The 26,129-nt window shown below is 39.0% G+C and overlaps 1 protein-coding gene across 1 annotated transcript in view; it reads right to left on the bottom strand.

Moving 5' to 3' along the window:
* Window positions 1–14,851: 14,851 nt before the first annotated feature.
* The window catches only part of LOC147019133 (uncharacterized), a 29,697-nt gene continuing 18,419 nt past the window's right edge, over window positions 14,852–26,129 (bottom strand). Inside the window, exons 22-33 of the mRNA XM_085900115.1 lie at window positions 24,256–24,345; window positions 23,951–24,016; window positions 23,611–23,700; window positions 21,372–21,461; window positions 21,067–21,132; window positions 20,727–20,816; window positions 18,489–18,578; window positions 18,184–18,249; window positions 17,844–17,933; window positions 15,604–15,693; window positions 15,299–15,364; window positions 14,852–15,048 (exon numbers count right to left, since the gene is read on the bottom strand). Of these exons, the coding sequence (XP_085756241.1) occupies window positions 14,852–15,048; window positions 15,299–15,364; window positions 15,604–15,693; window positions 17,844–17,933; window positions 18,184–18,249; window positions 18,489–18,578; window positions 20,727–20,816; window positions 21,067–21,132; window positions 21,372–21,461; window positions 23,611–23,700; window positions 23,951–24,016; window positions 24,256–24,345 (1,091 nt within the window). The remainder of the gene's footprint in view (window positions 15,049–15,298; window positions 15,365–15,603; window positions 15,694–17,843; window positions 17,934–18,183; window positions 18,250–18,488; window positions 18,579–20,726; window positions 20,817–21,066; window positions 21,133–21,371; window positions 21,462–23,610; window positions 23,701–23,950; window positions 24,017–24,255; window positions 24,346–26,129) is intronic.

Raw genomic sequence — 26,129 nt, 5'->3', positions numbered from 1 at the left:
TACGATTTCTGGAAGATTTTAAATCATTCTTCACAATTCAGAGTTCGGGCCAAACCGATATATCTCAGGATATTTCAAAATGTTGTGGACAAACATGGACGAAACTTAGTGGACATGTTGGGTGTGTGGCTCAGACGAATTGATTCGATTTTAGTGAAGCTCTTACTCCGGATCTGCATCGGAGAATTATGTGATTTTTAAAGTGATTCTTCACAATTGGGCGATCGGGCCAAAAACGATATATCCCATCATATATCAAAAATGTATTGAACGCAGTATGTTCTTGTGGATGAGGCATTGTGTGGTGGAGGTATGCGCTCCACTGAATGCACTTCTCGTTTCGTACGTGTTGCTTGATTCATGTTGTGTCCTGGGAAATGTATAGTTTGATGTGTGGTTGCCTTTGATGACGTTTGGTGTTTCTCGTGGTTTCCCAGTCGCTGTCATTTCATTACCAAGTGTGCTACTTCTTCCCAATTAAACTGTGTTCTTATTTTGGGTGTTTCCTTCCCTGTGGTATGAATCCTTGTTGTTGATTCATTGGGTGTTGGTGCGGTGGTTGTTGGTGGTGCAGTTGCAGTTGTTGTTTCCTCTGGAGAAAACAAGATTTGCATTTTTGATTTTGTGTTGCTGCATCAAAGAATGCTGCTCGTATGATGTTCTGCTTTATTTGTGTGGTGTTATGGCAATGGTATTACTGATACTGTCGTTGACTCCAATGTTGTTTCCAGTGTTTGTGTTGGTTCCATAATAATTTTCATGTCATAATCAAAGTGTTTTGGATATTCTGTTTGAATAAAAATATGCAGTTTTTGGTCCAGGTGTTACTCACCTGGAGTTGGAGGAGGAGTTGTTGTTGGTTCTGACGTTGTTGGTGTTGTTTCTGTGATCGTTGTCGGTGCAGTTTCAGTGGTTGTTGTTAACTCTGGAGAAAAGAAGATTTCCATGATTGGTTTATAGTTTCATTTGATTTCAAAGTTTGATTTGTTGTTAACACAAATACTGTTGTTGTTACCTTCACCAACAAAGTTGAAGTTTTGTTTTCACTCCTTTCTCTGTCTGTTTGTTACTTGTAAAATCGAAATTTTTTCAAATATATTGGTCAGTCAATTTTGTAATTCTGTCTGTTTGTCTGTTTGTTTGTCTGTTCGTCACATCCAGGTCACAATTTTAAACCGATCTTCATGAAACTTCACCTTTTGGTGGAGTGTCTCAAAAGGAAGAAGACTTTTGTTTGAGGTCAAAATGTCAACCGAGGCCAAAGGTCATCAACCCGGGCGAGATTTCTAAAATTGTAAATTTTCATCTGAGTCACAACAAATTTGAAGAGGACTTTCAAATTTGATCATTGAATTCAACCACCTATTTTTTTAAGGTCAAATATATTTCATGTATTCTGCAAGTATCTTGCTCGCAAAAAACATTGTCTTCTTGTTACCTCCACCATCGAAGATGAAGGAGGTTATGTTTTCACCCCTTTCTGTCTGTTTCTGTTTGTCTGTGTGCAGGATATCTCAAAAAGATGTGAACGGATTCGTGTGAAACATGGTGGTCATGTTTGATGTGTTCCATGGAAGAAAAGATTCATTTTTGGTGAAGATCGATGTCCGGAACCGGACCTTATAATATTTTTCAGTGATTCTTCATCATTGAAAGAATGGGCGAAAGAATTCAGCACGATTTATCAAAAAGATGTTGACAAACTCGGATGAAACTTAGTGGACAGAATGGGTGGGTGTCCGCAACAAATTGTTTTGATTATGTTGACGATCTGAGTCCTCATCCGACGCAAGAATTTTTGAAGTCATTCTTCACCATCGAGAGATCGGGCTCAAAAACGACATATAGCATATTTCAAAAATGTATTGGGCCAGAAATGATCTCCTGGATCAGGCATTACAGGATGGATGTATGCACTCTCCCAATTGCCCTTCTCCTTTGTTTGTTTGTCTGTTTGACTTTGTGCAGGATATCTCAAAAAGTTGGGGACGGATCTGGATGAAATTTTGTGGAAACCTTCTGTGTGTCACAAGGAGGAACTGATTCGATGTGGGGGAAGATCGAGATCCGAATTCGACTACAATCATTTTTTGTGATTCTTCAGCATTGAGAGATCGAGCCAAAAACCATGTGTGGCATGATATCTCAAGAAGTTTTTGACGGATTCGGATCAAACTTGGTGTACAGTGTGAAATGGTGATCCTCAAAAAATGCTTTGATTTTGGTGAAGATCCTATTCTGGATACGATTTCTGGAAGATTTTAAATCATTCTTCACAATTCAGAGTTCGGGCCAAACCGATATATCTCAGGATATTTCAAAAAGTTGTGGACAAACACGGACGAAACTTATTGGACATGTTGGGTGTGTGGCTCAGACGAATTGATTCGATTTTAGTGAAGCTCTTACTCCGGATCTGCATCGGAGAATTATGTGATTTTTAAAGTGATTCTTCACAATTGGGTGATCGGGCAAAAAACGATATATCCCATCATATATCAAAAATGTATTGAACGCAGTATGTTCTTGTGGATGAGGCATTGTGTGGTGGAGGTATGCGCTCCACTTAATGCACTTCTCGTTTCGTACGTGTTGCTTGATTCATGTTGTGTCCTGGGAAATGTATAGTTTGGTGTGTGTGGTTCCCTTTGATGACGTTTGGTGATTCTCGTGGTTTCCCAGTCACTGTCATTTCATTACCAAGTGTGCTACTTCTTCCCAATTAAACTGTGTTCTTATTTTGGGTGTTTCCTTCCCTGTGGTGTGAATCCTTGTTATTGATTCATTGGGTGTTGGTGCTGTGGTTGTTGGTGGTGCAGTTGCAGTTGTTGTTTCCTCTGGAGAAAACAAGATTTGCATTTTTGATTTTGTGTTGCTGCATCAAAGAATGCTGCTCGTATGATGTTCTGCTTTATTTGTGTGGTGTTATGGCAATGGTATTACTGATACTGTCGTTGACTCCAATGTTGTTTCCAGTGTTTGTGTTGGTTCCATAATAATTTTCATGTCATAATCAAAGTGTTTTGGATATTCTGTTTGAATAAAAATATGCAGTTTTTGGTCCAGGTGTTACTCACCTGGAGTTGGAGGAGGAGTTGTTGTTGGTTCTGACGTTGTTGGTGTTGTTTCTGTGATCGTTGTCGGTGCAGTTTCAGTGGTTGTTGTTAACTCTGGAGAAAAGAAGATTTCCATGATTGGTTTATAGTTTCATTTGATTTCAAAGTTTGATTTGTTGTTAACACAAATACTGTTGTTGTTACCTTCACCAACAAAGTTGAAGTTTTGTTTTCACTCCTTTCTCTGTCTGTTTGTTACTTGTAAAATCGAAATTTTTTCAAATATATTGGTCAGTCAATTTTGTAATTCTGTCTGTTTGTCTGTTTGTTTGTCTGTTCGTCACATCCAGGTCACAATTTTAAACCGATCTTCATGAAACTTCACCTTTTGGTGGAGTGTCTCAAAAGGAAGAAGACTTTTGTTTGAGGTCAAAATGTCAACCGAGGCCAAAGGTCATCAACCCGGGCGAGATTTCTAAAATTGTAAATTTTCATCTGAGTCACAACAAATTTGAAGAGGACTTTCAAATTTGATCATTGAATTCAACCACCTATTTTTTTAAGGTCAAATATATTTCATGTATTCTGCAAGTATCTTGCTCGCAAAAACATTGTCTTCTTGTTACCTCCACCATCGAAGATGAAGGAGGTTATGTTTTCACCCCTTTCTGTCTGTTTCTGTTTGTCTGTGTGCAGGATATCTCAAAAAGATGTGAACGGATTCGTGTGAAACATGGTGGTCATGTTTGATGTGTTCCATGGAAGAAAAGATTCATTTTTGGTGAAGATCGATGTCCGGAACCGGACCTTATAATATTTTTCAGTGATTCTTCATCATTGAAAGAATGGGCGAAAGAATTCAGCACGATTTATCAAAAAGATGTTGACAAACTCGGATGAAACTTAGTGGACAGAATGGGTGGGTGTCCGCAACAAATTGTTTTGATTATGTTGACGATCTGAGTCCTCATCCGACGCAAGAATTTTTGAAGTCATTCTTCACCATCGAGAGATCGGGCTCAAAAACGACATATAGCATATTTCAAAAATGTATTGGGCCAGAAATGATCTCCTGGATCAGGCATTACAGGATGGATGTATGCACTCTCCCAATTGCCCTTCTCCTTTGTTTGTTTGTCTGTTTGACTTTGTGCAGGATATCTCAAAAAGTTGGGGACGGATCTGGATGAAATTTTGTGGAAACCTTCTGTGTGTCACAAGGAGGAACTGATTCGATGTGGGGAAGATCGAGATCCGAATTCGACTACAATCATTTTTTGTGATTCTTCAGCATTGAGAGATCGAGCCAAAAACCATGTGTGGCATGATATCTCAAGAAGTTTTTGACGGATTCGGATCAAACTTGGTGTACAGTGTGAAATGGTGATCCTCAAAAAATGCTTTGATTTTGGTGAAGATCCTATTCTGGATACGATTTCTGGAAGATTTTAAATCATTCTTCACAATTCAGAGTTCGGGCCAAACCGATATATCTCAGGATATTTCAAAAAGTTGTGGACAAACACGGACGAAACTTATTGGACATGTTGGGTGTGTGGCTCAGACGAATTGATTCGATTTTAGTGAAGCTCTTACTCCGGATCTGCATCGGAGAATTATGTGATTTTTAAAGTGATTCTTCACAATTGGGTGATCGGGCAAAAAACGATATATCCCATCATATATCAAAAATGTATTGAACGCAGTATGTTCTTGTGGATGAGGCATTGTGTGGTGGAGGTATGCGCTCCACTTAATGCACTTCTCGTTTCGTACGTGTTGCTTGATTCATGTTGTGTCCTGGGAAATGTATAGTTTGGTGTGTGTGGTTCCCTTTGATGACGTTTGGTGATTCTCGTGGTTTCCCAGTCACTGTCATTTCATTACCAAGTGTGCTACTTCTTCCCAATTAAACTGTGTTCTTATTTTGGGTGTTTCCTTCCCTGTGGTGTGAATCCTTGTTATTGATTCATTGGGTGTTGGTGCTGTGGTTGTTGGTGGTGCAGTTGCAGTTGTTGTTTCCTCTGGAGAAAACAAGATTTGCATTTTTGATTTTGTGTTGCTGCATCAAAGAATGCTGCTCGTATGATGTTCTGCTTTATTTGTGTGGTGTTATGGCAATGGTATTACTGATACTGTCGTTGACTCCAATGTTGTTTCCAGTGTTTGTGTTGGTTCCATAATAATTTTCATGTCAAAATCAAAGTGTGTTGGATATTCCGTTTGAATAAAAATATGCAGTTTTTGGTCCAGGTGTTCCTCACCTGGAGTTGGAGGAGGAGTTGTTGTTGGTTCTGACGTTATTGTTGTTGTTTCTGTGATCGTTGTCGGTGCAGTTTCAGTGGTTGTTGTTACCTCTGGAGAAAAGAAGATTTCCATGATTGGTTAATAGTTTCATTTGATGTCAAAGTTTGATTTGTTGTTAACACAAATACTGTTGTTGTTACCTTCACCAACAAAGTTGAAGTTTTGTTTTCACTCCTTTCTCTGTCTGTTTGTTACTTGTAAAATCGAAATTTTTTCAAATATATTGGTCAGTCAATTTTGTAATTCTGTCTGTTTGTCTGTTTGTTTGTCTGTTCGTCACATCCAGGTCACAATTTTAAACCGATCTTCATGAAACTTCACCTTTTGGTGGAGTTTCTCAAAAGGAAGAAGACTTTTGTTTGAGGTCAAAATGTCAACCGAGGCCAAAGGTCATCAACCCGGGCGAGATTTCTAAAATTGTAAATTTTCATCTGAGTCACAACAAATTTGAAGAGGACTTTCAAATTTGATCATTGAATTCAACCACCTATTTTTTTAAGGTCAAATATATTTCATGTAATCTGCAAGTATCTTGCTCGCAACAATTCTTGTTACCTCCACCATCGTTACCTTCTTGTTACCTCCACCATCGAAGATGAAGGAGGTTATGTTTTCACCTCTTTCTGTCTGTTTCTGTTTGTTTTTGTGCAGGATATCTCAAAAAGATGTGAACGGATTCGTGTGAAACATGGTGGTCATGTTTGATGTGTTCCATGGAAGAAAAGAATCATTTTTGGTGAAGATCGATGTCCGGAACCGGACCTTATAATATTTTTCAGTGATTCTTCATCATTGAAAGAATGGGCGAAAGAATTCAGCACGATTTATCAAAAAGATGTTGAAAAACTCGGATGAAACTTAGTGGACAGAATGGGTGGGTGTCCGCAACAAATTGTTTTGATTATGTTGACGATCTGAGTCCTCATCTGACGCAAGAATTTTTGAAGTCTTTCTTCACCATCGAGAGATCGGGCTCAAAAACGACATATAGCATATTTCAAAAATGTATTGGGCCAGAAATGATCTCCTGGATCAGGCATTACAGGATGGATGTATGCACTCTCCCAATTGCCTTTCTCCTTTGTTGGTTTGTCTGTTTGACTTTGTGCAGGATATCTCAAAAAGTTGTGGACGGATCTGGATGAAATTTTGTGGAAACCTTCTGTGTGTCACAAGGAGGAACTGATTCGATGTGGGGGAAGATCGAGATCCGAATTCGACTACAATCATTTTTTGTGATTCTTCAGCATTGAGAGATCGAGCCAAAAACCATGTGTGGCATGATATCTCAAGAAGTTTTTGACGGATTCGGATCAAACTTGGTGTACAGTGTGAAATGGTGATCCTCAAAAAATGCTTTGATTTTGGTGAAGATCCTATTCTGGATACGATTTCTGGAAGATTTTAAATCATTCTTCACAATTCAGAGTTCGGGCCAAACCAATATATCTCAGGATATTTCAAAAAGTTGTGGACAAACATGGACGAAACTTAGTGGACATGTTGGGTGTGTGGCTCAGACGAATTGATTCGATTTTAGTGAAGCTCTTACTCCGGATCTGCATCGGAGAATTATGTGATTTTTAAAGTGATTCTTCACAATTGGGCGATCGGGCCAAAAACGATATATCCCATCATATATCAAAAATGTATTGAACGCAGTATGTTCTTGTGGATGAGGCATTGTGTGGTGGAGGTATGCGCTCCACTGAATGCACTTCTCGTTTCGTACGTGTTGCTTGATTCATGTTGTGTCCTGGGAAATGTATAGTTTGGTGTGTGTGGTTGCCTTTGATGACGTTTGGTGATTCTCGTGGTTTCTCAGTCGCTGTCATTTCATTACCAAGTGTGCTACTTCTTCCCAATTAAACTGTGTTCTTATTTTGGGTGTTTCCTTCCCTGTGGTGTGAATCCTTGTTGTTGATTCATTGGGTGTTGGTGCTGTGGTTGTTGGTGGTGCAGTTGCAGTTGTTGTTTCCTCTGGAGAAAACAAGATTTGCATTTTTGATTTTGTGTTGCTGCATCAAAGAATGCTGCTCGTATGATGTTCTGCTTTATTTGTGTGGTGTTATGGCAATGGTATTACTGAAACTGTCGTTGACTCCAATCTTGTTTCCAGTGTTTGTGTTGGTTCCATAATAATTTTCATGTCATAATCAAAGTGTGTTGGATATTCCGTTTGAATAAAATTATGCAGTTTTTGGTCCAGGTGTTCCTCACCTGGAGTTGGAGGAGGAGTTGTTGTTGGTTCTGACGTTGTTGGTGTTGTTTCTGTGATCGTTGTCGGTGCAGTTTCAGTGGTTGTTGTTACCTCTGGAGAAAAGAAGATTTCCATGATTGGTTAATAGTTTCATTTGATTTCAAAGTTTGATTTGTTAACACAAATACTGTTGTTGTTACATTCACCAACAAAGTTGAAGTTTTGTTTTCACTCCTTTCTCTGTCTGTTTGTTACTTGTAAAATCGAAATTTTTTCAAATATATTGGTCAGTCAATTTTGTAATTCTGTCTGTTTGTCTGTTTGTTTGTCTGTTCGTCACATCCAGGTCAAAATTTTAAACCGATCTTCATGAAACTTCACCTTTTGGTGGAGTTTCTCAAAAGGAAGAAGACTTTTGTTTGAGGTCAAAATGTCAACCGAGGCCAAAGGTCATCAACCCGGGCGAGATTTCTAAAATTGTAAATTTTCATCTGAGTCACAACAAATTTGAAGAGGACTTTCAAATTTGATCATTGAATTCAACCACCTATTTTTTTAAGGTCAAATATATTTCATGTATTCTGCAAGTATCTTGCTCGCAACAACATTGTCTTCTTGTTACCTCCACCATCGAAGATGAAGGAGGTTATGTTTTCACCCCTTTTTTCTGTTTCTGTTTGTCTGTGTGCAGGATATCTCAAAAAGATGTGAACGGATTCGTGTGAAACGTGGTGGTCATGTTTGATGTGTTCCATGGAAGAAAAGATTCATTTTTGGTGAAGATCGATATCCGGAACCGGACCTTATAATATTTTTCAGTGATTCTTCATCATTGAAAAAATGGGCGAAAGAATTCAGCACGATTTATCAAAAAGATGTTGACAAACTCGGATGAAACTTCGTGGACAGAATGGGTGGGTGTCCGCAACAAATTGTTTTGATTATGTTGACGATCTGAGTCCTCATCCGACGCAAGAATTTTTGAAGTCATTCTTCACCATCGAGAGATCGGGCTCAAAAACGACATATAGCATATTTCAAAAATGTATTGGGCCAGAAATGATCTCCTGGATCAGGCATTACAGGATGGATGTATGCACTCTCCCAATTGCCCTTCTCCTTTGTTTGTTTGTCTCTTTGACTTTGTGCAGGATATCTCAAAAAGTTGGGGACGGATCTGGATGAAATTTTGTGGAAACCTTCTGTGTGTCACAAGGAGGAACTGATTCGATGTGGGGGAAGATCGAGATCCGATTTCGACTACAATCATTTTTTGTGATTCTTCAGCATTGAGAGATCGAGCCAAAAACCATGTGTGGCATGATATCTCAAGAAGTTTTTGACGGATTCGGATCAAACTTGGTGTACAGTGTGAAATGGTGATCCTCAAAAAATGCTTTGATTTTGGTGAAGATCCTATTCTGGATACGATTTCTGGAAGATTTTAAATCATTCTTCACAATTCAGAGTTCGGGCCAAACCGATATATCTCAGGATATTTCAAAAAGTTGTGGACAAACATGGACGAAACTTAGTGGACATGTTGGGTGTGTGGCTCAGACGAATTGATTCGATTTTATTGAAGCTCTTACTCCGGATCTGCATCGGAGAATTATGTGATTTTTAAAGTGATTCTTCACAATTGGGCGATCGGGCCAAAAACGATATATCCCATCATATATCAAAAATGTATTGAACGCAGTATGTTCTTGTGGATGAGGCATTGTGTGGTGGAGGTATGCGCTCCACTGAATGCACTTCTCGTTTCGTACGTGTTGCTTGATTCATGTTGTGTCCTGGGAAATGTATAGTTTGGTGTGTGTGGTTGCCTTTGATGACGTTTGGTGATTCTCGTGGTTTCCCAGTCGCTGTCATTTCATTACCAAGTGTGTTACTTCTTCCCAATTAAACTGTGTTCTTATTTTGGGTGTTTCCTTCCCTGTGGTATGAATCCTTGTTGTTGATTCATTGGGTGTTGGTGCTGTGGTTGTTGGTGGTGCAGTTGCAGTTGTTGTTTCCTCTGGAGAAAACAAGATTTGCATTTTTGATTTTGTGTTGCTGCATCAAAGAATGCTGCTCGTATGATGTTCTGCTTTATTTGTGTGGTGTTATGGCAATGGTATTACTGATACTGTCGTTGACTCCAATGTTGTTTCCAGTGTTTGTGTTGGTTCCATAATAATTTTCATGTCATAATCAAAGTTTGTTGGATATTCTGTTTGAATAAAAATATGCAGTTTTTGGTCCAGGTGTTCCTCACCTGGAGTTGGAGGAGGAGTTGTTGTTGGTTCTGACGTTGTTGGTGTTGTTTCTGTGATCGTTGTCGGTGCAGTTTCAGTGGTTGTTGTTACCTCTGGAGAAAAGAAGATTTCCATGATTGGTTAATAGTTTCATTTGATTTCAAAGTTTGATTTGTTGTTAACACAAATACTGTTGTTGTTACCTTCACCAACAAAGTTGAAGTTTTGTTTTCACTCCTTTCTCTGTCTGTTTGTTACTTGTAAAATCGAAATTTTTTCAAATATATTGGTCAGTCAATTTTGTAATTCTGTCTGTTTGTCTGTTTGTTTGTCTGTTCGTCACATCCAGGTCACAATTTTAAACCGATCTTCATGAAACTTCACCTTTTGGTGGAGTTTCTCAAAAGGAAGAAGACTTTTGTTTGAGGTCAAAATGTCAACCGAGGCCAAAGGTCATCAACTCGGGCGAGATTTCTAAAATTGTAAATTTTCATCTGATTCACAACAAATTTGAAGAGGAGTTTCAAATTTGATCATTGAATTCAACCACCTATTTTTTTAAGGTCAAATATATTTCATGTATTCTGCAAGTATCTTCCTCGCAACAACATTGTCTTCTTGTTACCTCCACCATCGAAGATGAAGGAGGTTATGTTTTCACCCCTTTCTGTCTGTTTCTCGGTTTGTCTGTGTGCAGGATATCTCAAAAAGATGTCGACGGATTCGTATGAAACATGGTGATCATGTTTGGTGTGTTACATGGAAGAAATGATTCATTGTTGGTGAAGATCCATGTCCGGAACCGGACCTGATAATATTTTTAAGTGATTCTACATCATTGAAAGATTGGGCGAAAACAATTCTGCACGATTTATCAAAAAGATGTTGACGAACCCGGATGGAACTTGGTGGACAGAATGGGTGTGTGTCCGCAACAAATTGTTTTGATTTTGTTGACGATCAGAGTCCTCATCCGACGACAAGAATTTTTGAAATAATTCTTCACCATTGAGAGATCGGGCTCAAAAACGACAAATAGCATATTTCAAAAATGAATTGGGCCAGATATGTTCTCCTGGATCAGGCATTCCAGGGTGGATGGATGCACTCTCACAATTGCCCTTCACCTTTGTTTGTTTGTCTGTTTGACTTTGTGCAGGATATCTCAAACAGTTGGGGACGGATCTGGATTAAATTTTGTGGAAACCTTCTGTGTGTCACAAGGAGGAAATGGTTCGATGTTGGGGAAGATCGAGATCCGAATCCGACTACAATCATTTTTTGTGATTCTTCACCATTGAGAGATCGAGCCAAAAACCATGTGTAGCATGATATCTCAAGAAGTTGTGGACGGATTCGGATGAAACTTGGTGGACAGTGTGAAATGGTGACCATCAAAAAATGCTTTGATTTTGGTGAAGATCCTATTCTGGATACGATTTCTAGAATATTTTAAAGTCATTCTTCACCATTCAGAGTTCAGGCCAAACCGACATACATAAGGATATTTCAAAAAGTTGTGGACAAATATGGACGAAACTTAGTGGACATGTTGTGTGTGTGGCTCAGACGAATTGATTCAATTTCAGTGAAGCTCTTACTCCGGATCTGTATCAGAGAATTATTTGATGTTTTAAGTGATTCTTCACCATTGAGCAATCGGGCCAACAATGATATATCCCATTATATTTCAAAAATGTAGTGAACCCGGTTTGTTATTGTGGATGAGGAATTGTGTGGTGGAGGTGTGCGCTTCACTGAATGCCCTCCTGATTTAGGATGTGTTGCTTGATTCATGTTGTGTCCTGGGAAATGTATAGTTTGGTGTGTGTGGTTCCCTTTGATGACGTTTGGTGTTTCTCCTGGTTTCCCATTCGCTGTCATTTCATAACCAAGTGTGCTACTTCTTCCCAATTAAACTGTGTTCTTCTTTTTGTTGTTTCCTTCCCTGTGGTGTGAATCCTTGTTGATTCTTTGGGTCTTGGTGCTATGGTTGTTGGTGGTGCAGCTGCAGGTGCTGTAGTTTCCTCTTGAGAAAACAAGATTTGCATTTTTTATTTTGTGTTGCTGCATCAAAGAATGCTGCTCGTATGATGTTCTTCTTGATTTGTGTGGTGTTATGGCAATGGTATTACTGATACTGTCGTTGACTCAAATGTTGTTTACAGTGTTTGTGTTGGTTCCATTATCATTTTAATGTCATAATCAAAGTGTGTTGGATATTCCCTTTGAATAAAAATATGCAGTTTTTGGTCCAGGTGTTCCTCACCTGGAGTTGGAGCAGGAGTTGTTGTTGGTTCTGACGTTATTGTTGTTGTTTCTGTGATCGTTGTCGGTGCAGTTTCAGTGGTTGTTGTTACCTCTGGAGAAAAGAAGATTTCCATGATTGGATGTTTCATTTGATTTCAAGGTTTGATTTGTTGTTACCTCAAATAATTTTGTATATGATGTGTTGATTGATTCACATTGTGTCCTGGGAAGTGTATTCTTTGGTGTGTTTGCCTTTGATAAAGTTTGGTGTTTCTCGTGATTTCCTCGTCAATGTCATTTCATTATCAAATGTGTCCCTTCTTCCCAATAAAAATGTGTTCTTATTTTGTGGGTTTCCTCACCTGTGGTGTGAATCGTTGTGGTAGAATCTGCGATTGTTGTTGGTGTCGTTTCAGTGGTTGTTTCCTCTGGAAAAAATAAGATTTGCATGATTAGTTTTGTGTTGTTCCATAACAGTATGCTGCTCGGCTGATGCTCTGCTTGATTTGTTTGGTGTTGTGGTTACGGTATTGCTGATACTGTCGTTCACTCTCATGTGGTTTACAGTGTTTGTGTTGGTTCCTGGTCATTTTCATTTCATTGTCAAAGTGTATTGGTTATTCAGTCGGAATTAAAATATGCAGTTTTTGGTCCAGGTGTTCCTCACCTGTAGTTGGAGGAAGAGTTGTTCGTTCTGAGGATGTTTGTGCTGGTTCTGTGATCGTTGTCGGTGCAGTTTCAGTGGTTGTTATTTCCTCTGGAGAAAACATTTGCATGATTGGTTTATCGTTTCATTTGATTTCAAGGTTTGATTTGTTGTTTACACAAATAATGTTGTTGTTCCCTCCACCACCAAAGTTGAAGTTTGGTTTTCACTTCTTTCTCTGTCTGTTTGTTACTTGTAAAATCGAAGATTTTTCAAATATATTGCTCAGTCAATTTTGTTATTCTGTTTGTCTGTCTGTCTGCTTGTCTGTTTGTCTGTTCGTCACATGCAGGTCACAATTTTCAACCGATCTTCATGAAACTTCACCATTTGGTGGAGTTTCTCAAAAGGAAGAAGACTTTTGTTTGAGGTCAAAATGTCACCCGAGGCCAAAGGTCATCAACTCGAGCGAGATTTCTAAAATTGTAAATTTTCATCTGATTCACAACAAATTTGAAGAGGAGTTTCAAATTTGATCATTGAATTCAACCACCTATTTTTTTCAGGTCAAATATATTTCAAGTATTCTGCAAGTATCGTGCTCGCAACAACATCGTCTTCTTGTTACCTCCACCATCGAAGATGAAGGAGGTTATGTTTTCACCCCTTTCTGTCTGTTTCTCGGTTTGTCTGTGTGCAGGATATCTCAAAAAGATGTCGACGGATTCGTATGAAACATGGTGATCATGTTTGGTGTGTTACATGGAAGAAATGATTCATTGTTGGTGAAGATCCATGTCCGGAAGCGGACCTGATAATATTTTTAAGTGATTCTACATCATTGAAAGATTGCGGGAAACAATTCTGCACGATTTATCAAAAGATGTTGACGAACCCGGATGGAACTTGGTGGACAGAATGGGTGTGTGTCCCGGACAAATTGTTTCGATTTTGTTGACGATCAGAGTCCTCATCCGACGACAAGAATTTTTGAAATAATTCTTCACCATTGAGAGATCGGGCTCAAAAACGACAAATAGCATATTTCAAAAATGAATTGGGCCAGATATGTTCTCCTGGATCAGGCATTCCAGGGTGGAGGGATGCACTCTCACAATTGCCCTTCACCTTTGTTTGTTTGTCTGTTTGACTTTGCACAGGATATCTCAAACAGTTGTGGACGGATCTAGATTAAATTTTGTGGAAACCTTCTGTGTGTCACAAGGAGGAAATGGTTCGATGTTGGGTAAGATCGAGTTCCGAATCCGACTACAATCATTTTTGAGTGATTCTTCACCATTGAGAGATCGAGCCAAAAACCATGTGTAGCATGATATCTCAAGAAGTTGTGGACGGATTCGGATGAAACTTGGTGGACAGTGTGAAATGGTGACCATCAAAAAATGCTTTGATTTTGGTGAAGATCCAATTTCTAGAATATTTTAAAGTCATTCTTCACCATTCAGAGTTCAGGCCAAACCGACATACATAAGGATATTTCAAAAAGTTGTGGACAAATATGGACGAAACTTAGTGGTATTGTTGTGTGTGTGGCTCATACAAATTGATTCAATTTCAGTGAAGCTCTTACTCCGGATCTGTATCAGAGAATTATTTGATGTTTTAAGTGATTCTTCACCATTGAGCAATCGGGCCAACAACGACATATCTCATTATATTTCAAAAATGTAGTGAACCCGGTTTGTTATTGTGGATGAGGAATTGTGTGGTGGAGGTGTGCGCTTCACTGAATGCCCTCCTGATTTAGGATGTGTTGCTTGATTCATGTTGTGTCCTGGGAAATGTATAGTTTGGTGTGTGTGGTTCCCTTTGATGACGTTTGGTGTTTCTCCTGGTTTCCCATTCGCTGTCATTTCATAACCAAGTGTGCTACTTCTTCCCAATTAAACTGTGTTCTTCTTTTTGTTGTTTCCTTCCCTGTGGTGTGAATCCTTGTTGATTCTTTGGGTCTTGGTGCTATGGTTGTTGGTGGTGCAGCTGCAGGTGCTGTAGTTTCCTCTTGAGAAAACAAGATTTGCATTTTTTATTTTGTGTTGCTGCATCAAAGAATGCTGCTCGTATGATGTTCTTCTTGATTTGTGTGGTGTTATGGCAATGGTATTACTGATACTGTCGTTGACTCAAATGTTGTTTACAGTGTTTGTGTTGGTTCCATTATCATTTTAATGTCATAATCAAAGTGTGTTGGATATTCCCTTTGAATAAAAATATGCAGTTTTTGGTCCAGGTGTTCCTCACCTGGAGTTGGAGGAGGAGTTGTTGTTGGTTCTGAGGTTGTTGGTGTTTCTGTGATCGTTGTTGGTGCAGTTTCAGTGGTTGTACTTTCCTCTGGAGAAAAGAAGATTTCCATGATTGGATGTTTCATTTGATTTCAAGGTTTGATTTGTTGTTACCTCAAATAATTTTGTATATGATGTGTTGATTGATTCACATTGTGTCCTGGGAAGTGTATTCTTTGGTGTGTTTGCCTTTGATAAAGTTTGGTGTTTCTCATGATTTCCTCGTCAATGTCATTTCATTATCAAATGTGTCCCTTCTTCCCAATAAAAATGTGTTCTTATTTTGTGGGTTTCCTCACCTGTGGTGTGAATCGTTGTGGTAGAATCTGCGATTGTTGTTGGTGTCGTTTCAGTGGTTGTTTCCTCTGGAAAAAATAAGATTTGCATGATTAGTTTTGTGTTGTTCCATAACAGTATGCTGCTCGGCTGATGCTCTGCTTGATTTGTGTGGTGTTGTGGTTACGGTATTGCTGATACTGTCGTTCACTCTCATGTGGTTTACAGTGTTTGTGTTGGTTCCTGGTCATTTTCATTTCATTGTCAAAGTGTATTGGTTATTCAGTCGGAATTAAAATATGCAGTTTTTGGTCCAGGTGTTCCTCACCTGTAGTTGGAGGAAGAGTTGTTCGTTCTGAGGATGTTTGTGCTGGTTCTGTGATCGTTGTCGGTGCAGTTTCAGTGGTTGTTATTTCCTCTGGAGAAAACATTTGCATGATTGGTTTATCGTTTCATTTGATTTCAAGGTTTGATTTGTTGTTTACACAAATAATGTTGTTGTTCCCTCCACCACCAAAGTTGAAGTTTGGTTTTCACTTCTTTCTCTGTCTGTTTGTTACTTGTAAAATCGAAGATTTTTCAAATATATTGCTCAGTCAATTTTGTTATTCTGTTTGTCTGTCTGTCTGCTTGTCTGTTTGTCTGTTCGTCACATGCAGGTCACAATTTTCAACCGATCTTCATGAAACTTCACCATTTGGTGGAGTTTCTCAAAAGGAAGAAGACTTTTGTTTGAGGTCAAAATGTCACCCGAGGCCAAAGGTCATCAACTCGAGCGAGATTTCTAAAATTGTAAATTTTCATCTGATTCACAACAAATTTGAAGAGGAGTTTCAAATTTGATCATTGAATTCAACCACCTATTTTTTTCAGGTCAAATATATTTCAAGTATTCTGCAAGTATCGTGCTCGCAACAACATCGTCTTCTTGTTACCTCCACCATCGAAGATGAAGGAGGTTATGTTTTCACCCCTTTCTGTCTGTTTCTCGGTTTGTCTGTGTGCAGGATATCTCAAAAAGATGTCGACGGATTCGTATGAAACATGGTGATCATGTTTGGTGTGTTACATGGAAGAAATGATTCATTGTTGGTGAAGATCCATGTCCGGAAGCGGACCTGATAATATTTTTAAGTGATTCTACATCATTGAAAGATTGCGGGAAACAATTCTGCACGATTTATCAAAAAGATGTTGACGAACCCGGATGGAACTTGGTGGACAGAATGGGTGTGTGTCCCGGACAAATTGTTTCGATTTTGTTGACGATCAGAGTCCTCATCCGACGACAAGAATTTTTGAAATAATTCTTCACCATTGAGAGATCGGGCTCAAAAACGACAAATAGCATATTTCAAAAATGAATTGGGCCAGATATGTTCTCCTGGATCAGGCATTCCAGGGTGGAGGGATGCACTCTCACAATTGCCCTTCACCTTTGTTTGTTTGTCTGTTTGACTTTGCACAGGATATCTCAAACAGTTGTGGACGGATCTAGATTAAATTTTGTGGAAACCTTCTGTGTGTCACAAGGAGGAAATGGTTCGATGTTGGGTAAGATCGAGTTCCGAATCCGACTACAATCATTTTTTGAGTGATTCTTCACATTTGAGAGATCGAGCCAAAAACCATGTGTAGCATGATATCTCAAGAAGTTGTGGACGGATTCGGATGAAACTTGGTGGACAGTGTGAAATGGTGACCATCAAAAAATGCTTTGATTTTGGTGAAGATCCGATTTCTAGAATATTTTAAAGTCATTCTTCACCATTCAGAGTTCAGGCCAAACCGACATACATAAGGATATTTCAAAAAGTTGTGGACAAATATGGACGAAACTTAGTGGTATTGTTGTGTGTGTGGCTCATACGAATTGATTCAATTTCAGTGAAGCTCTTACTCCGGATCTGTATCAGAGAATTATTTGATGTTTTAAGTGATTCTTCACCATTGAGCAATCGGGCCAACAACGACATATCTCATTATATTTCAAAAATGTAGTGAACCCGGTTTGTTATTGTGGATGAGGAATTGTGTGGTGGAGGTGTGCGCTTCACTGAATGCCCTCCTGATTTAGGATGTGTTGCTTGATTCATGTTGTGTCCTGGGAAATGTATAGTTTGGTGTGTGTGGTTCCCTTTGATGACGTTTGGTGTTTCTCCTGGTTTCCCATTCGCTGTCATTTCATAACCAAGTGTGCTACTTCTTCCCAATTAAACTGTGTTCTTCTTTTTGTTGTTTCCTTCTCTGTGGTGTGAATCCTTGTTGATTCTTTGGGTCTTGGTGCTATGGTTGTTGGTGGTGCAGCTGCAGGTGCTGTAGTTTCCTCTTGAGAAAACAAGATTTGCATTTTTTATTTTGTGTTGCTGCATCAAAGAATGCTGCTCGTATGATGTTCTTCTTGATTTGTGTGGTGTTATGGCAATGGTATTACTGATACTGTCGTTGACTCAAATGTTGTTTACAGTGTTTGTGTTGGTTCCATAATCATTTTCATGACATAATCAAAGTGTGTTGGATATTCCCTTTGAAGAAAAATATGCAGTTTTTGGTCCAGGTGTTCCTCACCTGGAGTTGGAGGAGGAGTTGTTGTTGGTTCTGAGGTTGTTGGTGTTTCTGTGATCGTTGTTGGTGCAGTTTCAGTGGTTGTACTTTCCTCTGGAGAAAAGAAGATTTCCATGATTGGATGTTTCATTTGATTTCAAGGTTTGATTTGTTGTTACCTCAAATAATTTTGTATATGATGTGTTGATTGATTCACATTGTGTCCTGGGAAGTGTATTCTTTGGTGTGTTTGCCTTTGATAAAGTTTGGTGTTTCTCATGATTTCCTCGTCAATGTCATTTCATTATCAAATGTGTCCCTTCTTCCCAATAAAAATGTGTTCTTATTTTGTGGGTTTCCTCACCTGTGGTGTGAATCGTTGTGGTAGAATCTGCGATTGTTGTTGGTGTCGTTTCAGTGGTTGTTTCCTCTGGAAAAAATAAGATTTGCATGATTAGTTTTGTGTTGTTCCATAACAGTATGCTGCTCGGCTGATGCTCTGCTTGATTTGTTTGGTGTTGTGGTTACGGTATTGCTGATACTGTCGTTCACTCTCATGTGGTTTACAGTGTTTGTGTTGGTTCCTGGTCATTTTCATTTCATTGTCAAAGTGTATTGGTTATTCAGTCGGAATTAAAATATGCAGTTTTTGGTCCAGGTGTTCCTCACCTGTAGTTGGAGGAAGAGTTGTTCGTTCTGAGGATGTTTGTGCTGGTTCTGTGATCATTGTCGGTGCAGTTTCAGTGGTTGTTATTTCCTCTGGAGAAAACATTTGCATGATTGGTTTATCGTTTCATTTGATTTCAAGGTTTGATTTGTTGTTTACACAAATAATGTTGTTGTTCCCTCCACCACCAAAGTTGAAGTTTGGTTTTCACTTCTTTCTCTGTCTGTTTGTTACTTGTAAAATCGAAGATTTTTCAAATATATTGCTCAGTCAATTTTGTTATTCTGTTTGTCTGTCTGTCTGCTTGTCTGTTTGTCTGTTCGTCACATGCAGGTCACAATTTTCAACCGATCTTCATGAAACTTCACCATTTGGTGGAGTTTCTCAAAAGGAAGAAGACTTTTGTTTGAGGTCAAAATGTCACCCGAGGCCAAAGGTCATCAACTCGAGCGAGATTTCTAAAATTGTAAATTTTCATCTGATTCACAACAAATTTGAAGAGGAGTTTCAAATTTGATCATTGAATTCAACCACCTATTTTTTCAGGTCAAATATATTTCAAGTATTCTGCAAGTATCGTGCTCGCAACAACATCGTCTTCTTGTTACCTCCACCATCGAAGATGAAGGAGGTTATGTTTTCACCCCTTTCTGTCTGTTTCTCGGTTTGTCTGTGTGCAGGATATCTCAAAAAGATGTCGACGGATTCGTATGAAACATGGTGATCATGTTTGGTGTGTTACATGGAAGAAATGATTCATTGTTGGTGAAGATCCATGTCCGGAAGCGGACCTGATAATATTTTTAAGTGATTCTACATCATTGAAAGATTGCGGGAAACAATTCTGCACGATTTATCAAAAAGATGTTGACGAACCCGGATGGAACTTGGTGGACAGAATGGGTGTGTGTCCCGGACAAATTGTTTCGATTTTGTTGACGATCAGAGTCCTCATCCGACGACAAGAATTTTTGAAATAATTCTTCACCATTGAGAGATCGGGCTCAAAAACGACAAATAGCATATTTCAAAAATGAATTGGGCCAGATATGTTCTCCTGGATCAGGCATTCCAGGGTGGAGGGATGCACTCTCACAATTGCCCTTCACCTTTGTTTGTTTGTCTGTTTGACTTTGCACAGGATATCTCAAACAGTTGTGGACGGATCTAGATTAAATTTTGTGGAAACCTTCTGTGTGTCACAAGGAGGAAATGGTTCGATGTTGGGTAAGATCGAGTTCCGAATCCGACTACAATCATTTTTGAGTGATTCTTCACCATTGAGAGATCGAGCCAAAAACCATGTGTAGCATGATATCTCAAGAAGTTGTGGACGGATTCGGATGAAACTTGGTGGACAGTGTGAAATGGTGACCATCAAAAAATGCTTTGATTTTGGTGAAGATCCGATTTCTAGAATATTTTAAAGTCATTCTTCACCATTCAGAGTTCAGGCCAAACCGACATACATAAGGATATTTCAAAAAGTTGTGGACAAATATGGACGAAACTTAGTGGTATTGTTGTGTGTGTGGCTCATACGAATTGATTCAATTTCAGTGAAGCTCTTACTCCGGATCTGTATCAGAGAATTATTTGATGTTTTAAGTGATTCTTCACCATTGAGCAATCGGGCCAACAACGACATATCTCATTATATTTCAAAAATGTAGTGAACCCGGTTTGTTATTGTGGATGAGGAATTGTGTGGTGGAGGTGTGCGCTTCACTGAATGCCCTCCTGATTTAGGATGTGTTGCTTGATTCATGTTGTGTCCTGGGAAATGTATAGTTTGGTGTGTGTGGTTCCCTTTGATGACGTTTGGTGTTTCTCCTGGTTTCCCATTCGCTGTCATTTCATAACCAAGTGTGCTACTTCTTCCCAATTAAACTGTGTTCTTCTTTTTGTTGTTTCCTTCCCTGTGGTGTGAATCCTTGTTGATTCTTTGGGTCTTGGTGCTATGGTTGTTGGTGGTGCAGCTGCAGGTGCTGTAGTTTCCTCTTGAGAAAACAAGATTTGCATTTTTTATTTTGTGTTGCTGCATCAAAGAATGCTGCTCGTATGATGTTCTTCTTGATTTGTGTGGTGTTATGGCAATGGTATTACTGATACTGTCGTTGACTCAAATGTTGTTTACAGTGTTTGTGTTGGTTCCATTATCATTTTAATGTCATAATCAAAGTGTGTTGGATATTCCCTTTGAATAAAAATATGCAGTTTTTGGTCCAGGTGTTCCTCACCTGGAGTTGGAGGAGGAGTTGTTGTTGGTTCTGAGGTTGTTGGTGTTTCTGTGATCGTTGTCGGTGCAGTTTCAGTGGTTGTACTTTCCTCTGGAGAAAAGAAGATTTCCATGATTGGATGTTTCATTTGATTTCAAGGTTTGATTTGTTGTTACCTCAAATAATTTTGTATATGATGTGTTGATTGATTCACATTGTGTCCTGGGAAGTGTATTCTTTGGTGTGTTTGCCTTTGATAAAGTTTGGTGTTTCTCATGATTTCCTCGTCAATGTCATTTCATTATCAAATGTGTCCCTTCTTCCCAATAAAAATGTGTTCTTATTTTGTGGGTTTCCTCACCTGTGGTGTGAATCGTTGTGGTAGAATCTGCGATTGTTGTTGGTGTCGTTTCAGTGGTTGTTTCCTCTGGAAAAAATAAGATTTGCATGATTAGTTTTGTGTTGTTCCATAACAGTATGCTGCTCGGCTGATGCTCTGCTTGATTTGTTTGGTGTTGTGGTTACGGTATTGCTGATACTGTCGTTCACTCTCATGTGGTTTACAGTGTTTGTGTTGGTTCCTGGTCATTTTCATTTCATTGTCAAAGTGTATTGGTTATTCAGTCGGAATTAAAATATGCAGTTTTTGGTCCAGGTGTTCCTCACCTGTAGTTGGAGGAAGAGTTGTTCGTTCTGAGGATGTTTGTGCTGGTTCTGTGATCGTTGTCGGTGCAGTTTCAGTGGTTGTTATTTCCTCTGGAGAAAACATTTGCATGATTGGTTTATCGTTTCATTTGATTTCAAGGTTTGATTTGTTGTTTACACAAATAATGTTGTTGTTCCCTCCACCACCAAAGTTGAAGTTTGGTTTTCACTTCTTTCTCTGTCTGTTTGTTACTTGTAAAATCGAAGATTTTTCAAATATATTGCTCAGTCAATTTTGTTATTCTGTTTGTCTGTCTGTCTGCTTGTCTGTTTGTCTGTTCGTCACATGCAGGTCACAATTTTCAACCGATCTTCATGAAACTTCACCATTTGGTGGAGTTTCTCAAAAGGAAGAAGACTTTTGTTTGAGGTCAAAATGTCACCCGAGGCCAAAGGTCATCAACTCGAGCGAGATTTCTAAAATTGTAAATTTTCATCTGATTCACAACAAATTTGAAGAGGAGTTTCAAATTTGATCATTAAATTCAACCACCTATTTTTTTCAGGTCAAATATATTTCAAGTATTCTGCAAGTATCGTGCTCGCAACAACATCGTTTTCTTGTTACCTCCACCATCGAAGATGAAGGAGGTTATGTTTTCACCCCTTTCTGTCTGTTTCTCGGTTTGTCTGTGTGTAGGATATCTCAAAAAGATGTCGACGGATTCGTATGAAACATGGTGATCATGTTTGGTGTGTTACATGGAAGAAATGATTCATTGTTGGTGAAGATCCATGTCCGGAAGCGGACCTGATAATATTTTTAAGTGATTCTACATCATTGAAAGATTGCGGGAAACAATTCTGCACGATTTATCAAAAAGATGTTGACGAACCCGGATGGAACTTGGTGGACAGAATGGGTGTGTGTCCCGGACAAATTGTTTCGATTTTGTTGACGATCAGAGTCCTCATCCGACGACAAGAATTTTTGAAATAATTCTTCACCATTGAGAGATCGGGCTCAAAAACGACAAATAGCATATTTCAAAAATGAATTGGGCCAGATATGTTCTCCTGGATCAGGCATTCCAGGGTGGAGGGATGCACTCTCACAATTGCCCTTCACCTTTGTTTGTTTGTCTGTTTGACTTTGCACAGGATATCTCAAACAGTTGTGGACGGATCTAGATTAAATTTTGTGGAAACCTTCTGTGTGTCACAAGGAGGAAATGGTTCGATGTTGGGTAAGATCGAGTTCCGAATCCGACTACAATCATTTTTGAGTGATTCTTCACCATTGAGAGATCGAGCCAAAAACCATGTGTAGCATGATATCTCAAGAAGTTGTGGACGGATTCGGATGAAACTTGGTGGACAGTGTGAAATGGTGACCATCAAAAAATGCTTTGATTTTGGTGAAGATCCAATTTCTAGAATATTTTAAAGTCATTCTTCACCATTCAGAGTTCAGGCCAAACCGACATACATAAGGATATTTCAAAAAGTTGTGGACAAATATGGACGAAACTTAGTGGTATTATTGTGTGTGTGGCTCATACGAATTGATTCAATTTCAGTGAAGCTCTTACTCCGGATCTGTATCAGAGAATTATTTGATGTTTTAAGTGATTCTTCACCATTGAGCAATCGGGCCAACAACGACATATCTCATTATATTTCAAAAATGTAGTGAACCCGGTTTGTTATTGTGGATGAGGAATTGTGTGGTGGAGGTGTGCGCTTCACTGAATGCCCTCCTGATTTAGGATGTGTTGCTTGATTCATGTTGTGTCCTGGGAAATGTATAGTTTGGTGTGTGTGGTTCCCTTTGATGACGTTTGGTGTTTCTCCTGGTTTCCCATTCGCTGTCATTTCATAACCAAGTGTGCTACTTCTTCCCAATTAAACTGTGTTCTTCTTTTTGTTGTTTCCTTCCCTGTGGTGTGAATCCTTGTTGATTCTTTGGGTCTTGGTGCTATGGTTGTTGGTGGTGCAGCTGCAGGTGCTGTAGTTTCCTCTTGAGAAAACAAGATTTGCATTTTTTATTTTGTGTTGCTGCATCAAAGAATGCTGCTCGTATGATGTTCTTCTTGATTTGTGTGGTGTTATGGCAATGGTATTACTGATACTGTCGTTGACTCAAATGTTGTTTACAGTGTTTGTGTTGGTTCCATTATCATTTTAATGCCATAATCAAAGTGTGTTGGATATTCCCTTTGAATAAAAATATGCAGTTTTTGGTCCAGGTGTTCCTCACCTGGAGTTGGAGGAGGAGTTGTTGTTGGTTCTGAGGTTGTTGGTGTTTCTGTGATCGTTGTCGGTGCAGTTTCAGTGGTTGTACTTTCCTCTGGAGAAAAGAAGATTTCCATGATTGGATGTTTCATTTGATTTCAAGGTTTGATTTGTTGTTACCTCAAATAATTTTGTATATGATGTGTTGATTGATTCACATTGTGTCCTGGGAAGTGTATTCTTTGGTGTGTTTGCCTTTGATAAAGTTTGGTGTTTCTCATGATTTCCTCGTCAATGTCATTTCATTATCAAATGTGTCCCTTCTTCCCAATTAAAATGTGTTCTTATTTTGTGGGTTTCCTCACCTGTGGTGTGAATCGTTGTGGTAGAATCTGCGATTGTTGTTGGTGTCGTTTCAGTGGTTGTTTCCTCTGGAAAAAATAAGATTTGCATGATTAGTTTTGTGTTGTTCCATAACAGTATGCTGCTCGGCTGATGCTCTGCTTGATTTGTTTGGTGTTGTGGTTACGGTATTGCTGATACTGTCGTTCACTCTCATGTGGTTTACAGTGTTTGTGTTGGTTCCTGGTCATTTTCATTTCATTGTCAAAGTGTATTGGTTATTCAGTCGGAATTAAAATATGCAGTTTTTGGTCCAGGTGTTCCTCACCTGTAGTTGGAGGAAGAGTTGTTCGTTCTGAGGATGTTTGTGCTGGTTCTGTGATCATTGTCGGTGCAGTTTCAGTGGTTGTTATTTCCTCTGGAGAAAACATTTGCATGATTGGTTTATCGTTTCATTTGATTTCAAGGTTTGATTTGTTGTTTACACAAATAATGTTGTTGTTCCCTCCACCACCAAAGTTGAAGTTTGGTTTTCACTTCTTTCTCTGTCTGTTTGTTACTTGTAAAATCGAAGATTTTTCAAATATATTGCTCAGTCAATTTTGTTATTCTGTTTGTCTGTCTGTCTGCTTGTCTGTTTGTCTGTTCGTCACATGCAGGTCACAATTTTCAACCGATCTTCATGAAACTTCACCATTTGGTGGAGTTTCTCAAAAGGAAGAAGACTTTTGTTTGAGGTCAAAATGTCACCCGAGGCCAAAGGTCATCAACTCGAGCGAGATTTCTAAAATTGTAAATTTTCATCTGATTCACAACAAATTTGAAGAGGAGTTTCAAATTTGATCATTGAATTCAACCACCTATTTTTTCAGGTCAAATATATTTCAAGTATTCTGCAAGTATCGTGCTCGCAACAACATCGTCTTCTTGTTACCTCCACCATCGAAGATGAAGGAGGTTATGTTTTCACCCCTTTCTGTCTGTTTCTCGGTTTGTCTGTGTGCAGGATATCTCAAAAAGATGTCGACGGATTCGTATGAAACATGGTGATCATGTTTGGTGTGTTACATGGAAGAAATGATTCATTGTTGGTGAAGATCCATGTCCGGAAGCGGACCTGATAATATTTTTAAGTGATTCTACATCATTGAAAGATTGCGGGAAACAATTCTGCACGATTTATCAAAAAGATGTTGACGAACCCGGATGGAACTTGGTGGACAGAATGGGTGTGTGTCCCGGACAAATTGTTTCGATTTTGTTGACGATCAGAGTCCTCATCCGACGACAAGAATTTTTGAAATAATTCTTCACCATTGAGAGATCGGGCTCAAAAACGACAAATAGCATATTTCAAAAATGAATTGGGCCAGATATGTTCTCCTGGATCAGGCATTCCAGGGTGGAGGGATGCACTCTCACAATTGCCCTTCACCTTTGTTTGTTTGTCTGTTTGACTTTGCACAGGATATCTCAAACAGTTGTGGACGGATCTAGATTAAATTTTGTGGAAACCTTCTGTGTGTCACAAGGAGGAAATGGTTCGATGTTGGGTAAGATCGAGTTCCGAATCCGACTACAATCATTTTTGAGTGATTCTTCACCATTGAGAGATCGAGCCAAAAACCATGTGTAGCATGATATCTCAAGAAGTTGTGGACGGATTCGGATGAAACTTGGTGGACAGTGTGAAATGGTGACCATCAAAAAATGCTTTGATTTTGGTGAAGATCCGATTTCTAGAATATTTTAAAGTCATTCTTCACCATTCAGAGTTCAGGCCAAACCGACATACATAAGGATATTTCAAAAAGTTGTGGACAAATATGGACGAAACTTAGTGGTATTGTTGTGTGTGTGGCTCATACGAATTGATTCAATTTCAGTGAAGCTCTTACTCCGGATCTGTATCAGAGAATTATTTGATGTTTTAAGTGATTCTTCACCATTGAGCAATCGGGCCAACAACGACATATCTCATTATATTTCAAAAATGTAGTGAACCCGGTTTGTTATTGTGGATGAGGAATTGTGTGGTGGAGGTGTGCGCTTCACTGAATGCCCTCCTGATTTAGGATGTGTTGCTTGATTCATGTTGTGTCCTGGGAAATGTATAGTTTGGTGTGTGTGGTTCCCTTTGATGACGTTTGGTGTTTCTCCTGGTTTCCCATTCGCTGTCATTTCATAACCAAGTGTGCTACT

Source organism: Eptatretus burgeri, chromosome 10 (assembly GCF_056783735.1).
Source record: "Eptatretus burgeri isolate ZD-2024b chromosome 10, Ebu_testis_v1, whole genome shotgun sequence".
In the NCBI taxonomy this organism is placed as follows: Eukaryota; Metazoa; Chordata; class Myxini; order Myxiniformes; family Myxinidae; genus Eptatretus; species Eptatretus burgeri.
Note: the sequence above shows the minus strand (reverse complement) of the source record. Positions and strands in the feature narration are given on the sequence as shown.